Below are 12,261 nucleotides of genomic sequence, written 5' to 3'. Positions count from 1 at the left end.
TTTGTCTTTTGCAAAATGTGTTTTAACTACATAGCACTCACATTAGCATTTTTTAAAGGCTAATTAGGATTTTTTTTTCCTCGAACTTTGACATATACCAAATTATGTCCACTGAACTTTTTTGGCTGTTAAAAATTTTCCCTAAATTATTGAGATTGTTAGATTTAAGTAATTTTGTCAAATTTCATTCAATTTTACTGTTTCAGTGATTGTTTATGTATTAAATCATGCTTCTTAGATTTTGATATTTGTCAAATCATGTTCTTCAAACTTTAATATGTACTAAATCATGATTCTTGAATTTTCATCCATTAGAGAAAAGTTTTTTTTTTTTTACTAAAATTAGATAAAAGTCGTTAAATCTAATAATCTTAATAGTTCAGGGAGAATTTTTAATGGCAAAAAAAGTTTAAAAAAATTCTAATTAGCTTTTTTTAAATTGCATCTTAAAATGGCTAAAAGTTGTCATGATGTATTTTAAATTTCTTTTTGGATCAATGTAAAGCTTCTCATGTGAAGTACTATTCAATGCTTGTTTTTTTTTTTTTGTATAAATTATATTCAAAATGAATTGATATATATTGTGAAATATAATATTTTAATGTGGACAAAAAAAAAAAATAGAGAATTTGATGCGAGTAATCCTATATGTTTTATCTTCCTCTACTTTTATGCTCGTTAAAAATTATTATTTATGCTATTTAAGATTTATTTAATATGTTTGTATTGTATTGTGTGATATTATATTGGATTGCATTGTATTGTATTAATATTATTTAATATAATATTATATTTGGTATTGACTTGTATTACTAGTTTATGTAAAATTATTTTATCTTTATTAAACTTGATTCTAATTCTGACTCGGGTCTAGTTTTGGGTCGGGGTTTGGGGTTGGATCTTGGTCTGGGTGGGGGATGGGGCCAGGTTTGGCGTTCTGGGTTCGAGTTCAAGGGTAGGTTGAGGTTTGGGTTTATGTCGGGGTCGGGTCTAGGGTTCTGGTTTGGGTTCAACTCATTCTTGGTACATATGTTGCTTTTGTTTAATTTTTTAAAATACTTAGCAAAAAGTTACAATTTTTTTCTTTTAATTGATATAAGTGCATAAAAATATTTGTTTTATCATACTCGAGATATGGGTAAAGATTTAAAATTATAACTACGCTATTATTTACTTGTCTCTCATGCTTTCATGGTTTTGGATATGATTTTTAGTAGATTGAATGTTTAAATTATTTTGACTATATAAATTTTTATTTTTTTATGCATTTTGAAGTTTCTCTTTACCTATTGTGCTTAATTGGTATAAGTGATACCTTGTATATTAAGGAGGAGAAGTATATTTGTTTGACTTTGCTTCCTATGCCACTCTTTTTGATAAAATCAAAAGGGAAGAAATATTTGAGTTGATTATTTTGACATTAATCATATCATGTTTTCAAGTATTAACATGATTCTTTTGACATTAAGGGGGAGCTAAACTCAACTAGTTTAAATTTATTATTTTTTTTTTTAAAATAATCAAATATTTTGATATCATCAAATCACTTATTTATTTTGATGATAAATAAATATTTTATTATAATTTGTTACAAATCATTTCTTAATCATTTTGTAAGCAATTTATAAAGTATTAATATTTGCTCGATAAAGTCAAACATAATCAAATAAATGGATTCAACAAGTATTTCAACTATTTCATACTTCATAAGAGCAAAAGTTTTATCAAGAGATCAAGAACTCAACACCCTATCCAAAAGAAGATTTTAAGAGCTAAAAGTCAAAAGTCAAACTGAAAGTCAAAGTCAACTTTTAATAAAAGTCAACTTTGGATCTAAAGATGCAAATGGAGCTGGGAAGTTCATTTACATCAATATTACACACAATCAAATAATATAGGTTTAGTTTAGTCTTGTTAAAGTGATTTGTATAGCATATTAGGGTTTAAAAGTTTAAAATTTGAATCACTAACTTATGCGACATGTTATTTCATAAAAATTATATATAATTTTTCTAACTTGATTTTTAAGATCACATATAATTTAAGAGAGCACAATTGAAATTTTTGAAATTGGTTAAAAGAGCAAAGAGTTATGCACATTTTAAGTCAAAAAATTAAGACTTTTGCCACTGCCCCTTATCTGGCTTTCAGATGGCAATCAGACGACCAGTTGGGACAGATTTGAATTTTTGGATTTCGAATGGGAGTAAATTTTCTTAGGTTTTTGTACCCAACAGATAAAAGCGGCTAGTTTTATAAACTCTATTTCCTCTCAAAAATTAAGGTTGGTTGAGTTAGTATTGATCATATTACATCTCTAAAAGTGTTCTAAACTTACTTGGCATCATTCTTTCATAAACACTCCAACTACACACACTTGAGCCAGCCTTGTTCATGTCTTCTCTAGTGTCTTTGCAATTCTCTTTAGGATTTCACATTGTATTTCATCTTGTTAGAGAGAGTTTGCTATGTATTGAGAGGTGAGATTGACAACGGTAGAAAAAAAATTCGATTGTAGGTGAGGTTGACACCGATTTTGTAAACAACCTGAATAGAGTGAGATTGACACTTTAACAATCCAAAGATGTTGATAGTCTTTTGGAAAACTATTGGTTGAGGTGAATTTGACACCAATGGAAAAACAACTCGGTTAGTGAGATTGGCACTTCAATAATCCGATGAGGTTGATAGTCCTTGAAAGAAAACTATTGTGAGAGGTTTGGAAAAAACCTTGGTGAAAAATTCTCAGTTGTAAGGGTTAGTCAAGTTCGTCAACTTGGCTCGATAGTTGAACTCAAAGCTAGTTCCATAGCTTCAAAGACCAAAGACGTAGGTGACTTAGTTCTACTGAACCTTACAAAAGTCGAGAGTTTGCGATTTCTATCTCTAAATTCTTTACATTTCAAGTTTGTTATTTGTTTATACTTGTGTTTATCTATGTGATTGCATTAAATTTGAATATTTGCATGAATTGTCTTTGGAGTTTTTAAATTTTGAAATTAGTTTAAATTTTCAATTCACCCCCTTCTTGCAAACATATCTTGGGCTAACAAAGCCTACTCCAGAACAAGCATGGGATGTTCTGGAGAGTTCTGGAGATTGCACTTCTCTTGGAAACCTTCCAAAATTCGGTGATTCTAGAATTTTTTTTTTTTGATATGATCCATCTCCCAGTGAGATGGATTGCTTTCCTAGAGAGTCGGATCTTCATCGGTTGGAGCTTGTTCCTCCTCTTGGTCATTCCAGATCTGGTCAAAGGGCACATTTTCATTGACCATGATTGAAAATCAAAAAAGGAAGCCAAGCAGTCAGTACCCACACTAAAGAAAATAGCAAGGGAACAAGAGAATCCTCTCTAATAATTGCTTAGTGAGGTCCTCGTCGGACCTTACATGTGGGAGCAAATTGGAAAATGATCTAGGATGATAGATCGAGAACATAAAAATAAAAAAGGGGTCAAGGGTTAAACCATCCGACACAAGGATCTCTGACAAAAGAAACCAATCACGACAATGCTTTCATAAACCTTGTCGAACCTCACTTATTTATTCGTATTGCAAAATAGGGAAAAACGACATTCACAAAGTCCTAATTTTCCTAAGGCAGAGAAGAGTTCCTAAGTTTAATCACTCCTATCACATCCTAAGCTCTGCGACGAACTATTTTAAACATCGTCTTACACGGCAGAGCATTCAACTGAAAAATCTATCCAAAAACCCAAAATGCATGGTGAGCAACATATAATTTCTACCCAGAACTTAACTGCAGAAAAAAAGGTTAAACTACTAGTTTAGGACGAAAGTACTTACTTGGTAAAGTAGAGACTAGGGGTGTTGAGTTTCTAGGTACCGAATGCAACCTCGCTTGGAAATTTTGGAGACGTCTTACCAACTCGTCGTTGTTCTCGTAGAAGTTTGACAACCACGGTACATGTGGTGTATAAGTCTCTGAAGTTGGGGCTGCATCTGGAAATAACTTCGATCGCAGTTGGAGAAGACGGTCGTGAAGCTCAGTGTTGGGTTTTGTGCCCTAAATAAAATCTATTTCAATATAATCAGATTTACTAATTAATAAAATATCAGAAATCGTTTTATGTTGCATAGTTCACATGACTTGTTTCATGATTATGTTTAATGTATAAATTCTATTAAGTCCAGAACATATATATATATATTTGTCATGATTATAGTGTTGTCAGCACAGTAGAATATAATCATGATTATATGTTCAAAAGTTTAATTCCCATGATTTGTCAGTTTACTGGATTTAGACTAACATGATAACGTGATAATGTATAGTATATATATATATATATATCTTAATGAAATTAGCCTAAATAGTGGTTAAAATGGATTGGATTCATCCATGGGATCCATTGGATGGATCCAATCCAATCTAATAAAAAACCAGTTAAAGCATCCAATGGATGGAACTGATCCAATCCAATACATCCATTGGATCGGATCGGATCGGATGACTCAATTCAATTGGATTGGATCGGATAAAAAAAATCGAATATCCAATAAATAATTGGATTGGATTGGATGGATCCAAATCCATTGGATGTGATCTAATGAACACCCCTAAGGTATACTTACACCTTAGATAAATGTTATGTTCTTTCCAGGGCATTGGAAAAGTTTACCAGTATCGGATGTATGGAGTATGCATTGGAAGGGACCGATATTGAACTTGGATAAGATATCATAAACTTACCGTTATATCTTTCTAAGTCAATATCAATTGTTGATCTTAGGTCTATAGATCTTAATCCTGATATGGTTAGGCTAAGCTTAGTTGTATTATTTATGTTCTTCAAGTTGTTCGTGAATTCTAACTAATAGTTCTGGCGGATATTTACATATTGGGAACATGATAGTTCAATTGAGTGGGAGCACTGATTATAGATATGGAATCTATAGCTTTCATAAGTATTTAGAAGTGAAACGATGATTTCCTTCGAGCTTGGCTGAATAGAAATAAATGATTGAGACCTCATTTCAGTTATTATATTAGTTTACTGAAGTATCATTTATAGGTGACTAAGTATTTTAAGGATAAAATACGTTGAAGGGTAGAATGGTAAATTTGTCCCTATTCAGTGTAGATCATCTATAGATGATCTTCGACTATTAGGATTGTAACAATGGATAATCATAACGTATCTATATTGTGGTACATATAGGGCGTTCTATATAATTGAGAGTGTTATTCAATTCCAAATCTATAGTGGCACAAGGCAGAATTAATAAGTTAGGCAATTTACTTGGTAAATTCATGATCTACTTATTGAAAGCTCGGTTATATAGGTCCATGGTCCCCTCACTAGTTGAGATAATACTACTTGCAGACTCAGTTAATTGATTTTAATTAATCAATTATAATTTTAAAATTAGACTATGTCTTGTTTATCAATTTTCACTAAGCAAGGGCTTAATTGCGAAGAAAAGAGGTTTTGGGGTCAATTTATTAAGTAGGAGACTTTGTATGGTCTAATTAATAAATAACATAAATGGTAATTGTATTCAATAATTAATTATAATTATTAAATAAATAGTTTTGACATTTATAGGATTGAATTCGAAAATATGGTATTGTTGAATGAAGAATAAGTGGTTGAAATAAAGTGGCAAAATTGTAACTAGAGAATGGTCCATTACATGGCCGGCCCTAGTGTTGATTTTTGCCCAATATTTTATTCTTTTTTAATCCATATAATTTAGCTCTAAGCCCTAGTTTAAATACTATAAAAGGAACATGATGCTCTCACTCATCCACTTGATGTCTTCAACCAAATCAAACCTAGTTTTCTATGTCAGACAACTAGTAGATGAGAGAGTTCCTTCCATAGTGATTTCACCTCCTTCATTGTTCTTCATCATATTCGAACCCTTAGTGAAAGAGTGCCATGCCCACACATAGCAAGTCAAGTACTCAATCATAGTGAGTAAGACGGTGGTAACCAAATCAAAGGATAGAAAGAGATCCAGGCTTAGATCTTGTTAATACTCTGGGACAGAAAGGAACAAGGATTAAAGATCTGAGTGAAAGGAGATTATATTCCGCTGCAACCAATGTAAGGTTTTTTAAACTCTTATGTGTTTAATTTTGTTATTTTAGAGATATTCATATTTAGGATGTTAATTCAACATACTTGTTAGTAAATCTAGATCATGGTAAAAACTTCCCAACACTCAGTGGCTACGTCAGACATTCACCAAAAAAAGTTTCTGAGTTATTGGTCTGATTTTTCTCTCAAAAAATTTGTGCTCAAAAGGCTGAAATAGAAAAAGTGGTAACTAGTCGACTTTTGCCCCATTTATATACAAGGTAGTGATCCGCATGCTCATGATCCGACGACTCATATTGCATTTGAGAAAACACATTTATTAAGATCCAACGGTCCAAGAATACCAAAGGTTTCCATTGATTTCCATGTAAAAGATTGAGTGTTATTAATGATGACATTTGCCTCTGAAGTTTCATTGAAGCGACTAGGCGTCGTTTTGTGATTCGAGATTTAACACGCTTCCCCAAGTCGCGTGGTGTGCACAGATGTAATAAATTAGCAACATGTGTACTCCACTCATAGAAATTGAAAGGTCAGCCACAATCCGCGACCCATTGCTATGGAATTTCGTAGGGCACAAGCTTTTCATGGTCCTGGGCACTAAGGGGATCCAGAGGACAGCTGGAAGCCTCTGCAACTCTTGAGTCCCGAAGGCTTGGGGGTAAATGTTATACATGTTTCCATAAAGGCGACACATGTACTTTCAAGGTTAAAAAAATCAACCAAGATAGGCCTATTCACATGCCCAATTAGGCCAATAAGTCAGCCCACAATGTAGTCCAACCATGACTTCGGATCAAATGACAAGCTAGATCAGATCTTCATAAAGCCGAGCATTTTTAGATTCCAGAAGGTTATCTCACCCAGAGAAAGAAATGCTTAATAGAACATATCATGATACTCTCACATGGTAATCCAGAATAGGCGATTGAAGAGGTGTCCGAATGTTGTCTTACATGGCACCCCTCTAATACCAAATCCCATAAAATTAGGGACCTACACCAGACTTGAGAAAGGCGGATAACATAAAAAGCTACATATATTTTTGTCCAATGTCCACTACCATGACATATATTGTACACTGTTGACAGCGCATGCCCACCTGTCACTATCAAATGGTACCGTACGGACGATGAGTATCTCACAAATCAGGCCTCACCTAATCGACCTAATGTCAATATAATAATGTATTTTAATCTCTTAGTGGGCTTAGTTGTCAATTATGAGAATTTTTATACTTAGAGAAAATAGAAAAATAGAAGAAGATAAATTAATAAAAGGGTAATTTTATTAGTTATGATGTTTGTTGTTAAGATAATAAAAAATATTTAAATTACGCTTTTATTTAATAATTTAGTAATTATTAAATTAAAAAAGAAATAAATTAGTTATGATAAAAAAAAAAAAAAAAAAAAAAAAAAGAAGACACTTTGTGTTGAATGAGCATTGAAGAAGTAAAGAGCAATATCCAATAGCTCTGTCTATATTAAATTTCAGCTATAGGGATTGCTTGGTGACCAAGCAATTTGATCTTTTATTTTTCTTAATTATTTAATTAACTAATTTCTTAGAAATTAAGCTCTTTTCCTATATATTGTCTCATCTTTTAGCTATAAATTTAAGGTTTTGAAGAACCGTTTTTTACTCTATTCAATGCACTTATTATTGAAGTGAAAATTCTCTCCAATTCCTTCTATACCCGCCGCCCACTCTCCATTTTCTTCCTTCTCTAATTTTTCATGTAGTGTAATTGAGGAAATATTTGCACACTATTCGACTTAGTACCTTGATCTTTGTGTAAGACTATGAAGAAAGAGATAGTGTTCGCGTTTGTTTAAAGAGTAGGGTTCAATACTTGGTGACACTTTACTATATATAAGAATCAAAGATTTGAGTAGTAAACGGAACGAGATCATTAATTCCGCTGCCACAACTCTCTAAGTACTCTCAATCTCAATCTCGTAAATTAATAATACAATCATGATATTATTTTTTTCAATATAAAGTTCTTTGGTGAAGTATTTTGTCTAACATCCTTACTTTTCGTGTGACCTTAGCTACTAGAATTCCAATCAATGATCTGTGGTGTCTACTTTGTGGTGGTGAGGACGAGACAACTTAACATATTTTTATGCATTATAACTTTGCGTATCAGCTTTGACAGTTTTTGCTTTGGGATTTTATACCAATTGGGATGTTTTTGTATGCACCGATAAAGATGCCAATTGTTAAAAACTTACATTGTATATACGTGACAGTAAATTCTCAAAATTAATGAAAACATGTGAGATACATATAAGTATATATAATAACTATACATTTAGTATTTAATGATAAAACTTTAACTGATGCTTTGAATTTATAAAAAAAAATAAAATTAAATAAGTATGGCCACACAAAGATCAACATTAAAATATGCTGAGTTTGGCTACTAATTTGCCATTAATTTAATTCAACATTGTCGGCAAGAAAAATTATTAAAATGCTAAATTAGATTGAAAGAAAAAAAAAAAAGTCTAGTCTACTAATTGTTCCGACTTGTTTTTGATAAATTTCAATCAAAATCATATCCAATTACCAAAAAAAAAAAAACCTATTTTTGGGACAAATACTAAGTATAGGAGAAGAATTTTATTGACGTGGTAAAATTCAAATGGTCCGTTAAAAAAACTGAAATGGATCCAACCACAGAGGATAAAACAAATCCATCGGAACTCACACTACACATCAAGGCAGTAGCGGTGGCACGCAGGTACAGGCGTTAGGCGTAGTCCCAACACTCAAAAATCTCACATCCCTCGATCTCTCTCTTCTCTCTCTGCTTTTTCTGTCGTTCAGATCTAGGGTTTCATCACAAAACAATGATAGAGCTTCTGTACATGGTGATCCTCACCGAAATGGTGCTGATTCTGACCTTAGTTTTCAAAACCCCTTTGAGGAAGCTGGTTCTCATGGCTTTGGATAAGATTAAGCGAGGCAGAGGTCCCGTAATGGTCAAGACCGTCGCCATGACTGTCTTCGTTCTGCTCAGCTTCAGCGTCTACAGTATTGTCAACATCCAAAACAGCACGATCGAGGCTGGTGCCGTTAATCCGACTGACCAGGTTCTTATGGCCAGGCACATGTTGGAAGCTTCTCTCATGGGTAATGATTTTCCCTTCCTTTTCAAATAATGAGCGGATTTAGCCTTGTATTTGGTTACTTTTTATATGTTTCTGGTTTTGGGGGTGTATAAATAGAAATAACAAGCTTAACCTTTAGTCTCTGCAACTTAATATGGCTCTACACAAAGCTTAGTTGCATAAGGATTAGAAGCTCGGGAGTCATATATGTCTTTTGGGTATCTTTTCTTAGTTAATTTTGATTTTACTGCGACAAAAGAAGTGTAGTTACGATTTTAAAAATGCGTTTCATCTTCGTTAACGAGGTGATGAAAGTACGTGTTTGTGTCAACTTGTGGCTTTGCAATATAGTTGTTTCATTCATGGAAGAGTAGATGCCTGATTGCTACTCTTAGCCAAATCAACACTTTCTAGAGGTCGAAAATATGGATCTCTTCGCCATGAGCCATCAACTCCTACTAAATATAATAGAGTGCATTGAAATTTTAGAGACATTTTACCATTTTATGATCTATGAGGGCTCTTTCATTGAAGATTATGTTGGACTGAGCTGATTGATTAAATCATTGAAATTTGTTGTCACTTTTACTGATGCATCCACTTATTTGTTTCTATTGAAGTTTTACATGGAGATGTAGTAGTTGTAGTAGTGCCGCCTTTCATTTTCATAGGACCTTGTGGTTTATCCACTTTGACCTTGCTGTATGATCTTATTATATAATATATATAAGCAATCATATGGCCATAGAAACCACTTTATGTTATCTAGTTAGAGAAAGGAACTTCATCCGTGTGTTGAATTCTTGATATGACACAAGAGAATCACGATCGAGAACACCCTTCATTGGCATTTGTTATATTGATAATAGTCATTAAAGTCCTTCACTATCAATCATAAGCAATGCATGAGGCTGCAGTAATATTGACATTTTGCTTTGTTGTGATTTAACCATTCTTATGTTTGCTCAATGTTATTGCGTACTACAGGATTCATGCTATTCCTCTCTTTGATGATTGATAGACTACATCATTACATTAGAGAACTTCGATTACTGAGGAAGACTATGGAAGCTGCAAGGAAACAAAACCGAAGTCACGAGGATGGGAAAAATAGTAGTGCAGAGGAGCTTAAGACATTGGAACAAGATATGGTTACACTGAGGGGAAGGATCAAGAAGCTGGAGTCTGAGTGTGAGGCGAAAACAGGGGAGGCAAAGGCATCTGAAGCTAAAGTTGAGGCACTTAGAAAACAGTCTGAAGGATTGCTTATGGAATATGATCACTTGTTAGAGGAAAATCAAAACCTTCGGAACCAGCTAGAGTCAATTGACCAAAACCCTCAGCATGATAACAAAAAGAGCATGTGAAGAATTTTCAGACGGAAGTAAACAAGAAAAGCTCTTTCTAGCATTGTCTGAGGGTATCTTAGATATGACGTTATTAAAGAGAGCAATAGGAAGGCAGTGATTAATCTTTACAATTGGCTTTCGTTCAATGTGAATTTGTAGTCAGAATATATGCAATATTTGGTTAAATTTTCAAATGCAATGGTTAAAAATATGTATACCCATTAAACGTAGCTAACTGCGTACCTCCATCCTTCATAAGTTTAAAATTTTTCCATCCTGATTGATCATTCCAAAACTTGTCTCGTTTCTCATTTCAAGGAATAGGCCACTAGCCTTGGTATCCAAATGGCATGAACAGTGGGGGTAGCTAACATTGTGGCTTGTGGGGTCCTAAGTGAAGGTGATGTGGAAGAGAGGGAAGTTGTTGTCCGGGATAAATAAAACACTCTTGTCAATTCATTTTTTATTTTTTTAAAAAATCTGTTTGGTTGAAATTAAATGGTAGGGCTACTTAAGCTTCTTGAGGATACGAGCATTGTAGATGGCCTAACCCAATAAATCAAAATAATCACTCAAGAAGCGTACAATTAAAATATGGTCTTGTCTTTTTATAGGGTCTTTTTGTCTTTGTTAAACTGTGGTTGTGGTTTGGTGTTGGTTTTCTTATTTTTCTTTATTTGGTTGTTATGGTTTCTAGTAGCCTAGGGATGGCAGATTTTGACTGTCAATGTACTAAACTTTGTATGTAGTACGATGAGGAAGAGGATTTGGTAGCTTATTATACTTTGGAGGCCTCTAAGGGGGTGGACACGAGATAGTGTTTGGTTGGTAAGTTTTTGACTGAAGGTGCGATTGATTTTGATATTAAGCAGCATCAGTTGGCGTCACTATGAAAACCAAGTAAATGAGTTCTTCTCATTAAGATGTTAGAGAATAACAAATATCTATTTCAATTTAACCATGAGATTAGTATTGTCGTCAACTTTTAATGTAAAAAGTTGCTCATGAAACGATTAAACGAAGGAGAGAACCCACACTCTGTTGTTATTGATACTTTGATCTTTGATTTACGATCAGGTTTCATGTCAAAGTGAGTAGCCAATGATGTTGGTAATCATCTTGAAATTTTGTTGAATATGATAAGAACCTTATAAGAGTTTGAAGGGAATTCATACGAGTACGAGTCACTTTAAATATCAATAAACCTCTGCCTCAGAGGATAAAGACACAACAGGAAGGCAATGATTGGTTTTGGATTTATTTTAAATATGAGCACATTCCAATATTCTGTTACATTTGTAGATTAATAGGGCATGCTGAAAAGTTATGTCTCGTTTATTTGAATAATTACCAATAGAGAAAATTGTAAAGCCATATGGCTCGTGGATGAGAGTGCAAAGTGGTTGAGGATGGGAACAAGAGAACAATGGCCGACACAGGAGAGTTATTTACCAAATATGGAACGTTTGAATATAGTATTTGAATCAGACTTTGACGGTAATGAATTAATGGAAGAAGATGCAAATGCCAGCTACAATAATTGTGGTCTTAATATGGAAAAGTGTGGTGGATAAGATGGAGGAAATTCATGAGAAAAACGTGGGTTTATAAATACAGGAAGTCAACTGATTTAAAAAAATGTTTCTAGAGGAAAGGATGTCGGACAGGGGATTTTATTAAGAGGAAATTACACTTATTGTGAAATTTTAAAAGTTCTTAT

The 12,261-nt window shown here is 33.3% G+C and overlaps 1 protein-coding gene across 1 annotated transcript; it reads left to right on the top strand.

The window, feature by feature from the left end:
- The first annotated feature begins 7,718 nt into the window (after positions 1-7,718).
- LOC115699049 (uncharacterized) lies at positions 7,719-10,771 on the top strand. The gene is made up of 2 exons (XM_030626257.2): positions 7,719-9,214; positions 10,180-10,771. Exons 1-2 carry the CDS (start codon positions 8,932-8,934, stop codon positions 10,557-10,559), a joined length of 663 nt encoding a protein of 220 aa, XP_030482117.1. The 5' UTR covers positions 7,719-8,931; the 3' UTR covers positions 10,560-10,771.
- The last annotated feature ends 1,490 nt before the right edge of the window (positions 10,772-12,261 follow it).

This window comes from Cannabis sativa, chromosome 8 (assembly GCF_029168945.1).
Source record: "Cannabis sativa cultivar Pink pepper isolate KNU-18-1 chromosome 8, ASM2916894v1, whole genome shotgun sequence".
NCBI classification, from domain to species: Eukaryota; Viridiplantae; Streptophyta; class Magnoliopsida; order Rosales; family Cannabaceae; genus Cannabis; species Cannabis sativa.
This window is presented reverse-complemented; position numbering and strand designations above follow the sequence as displayed.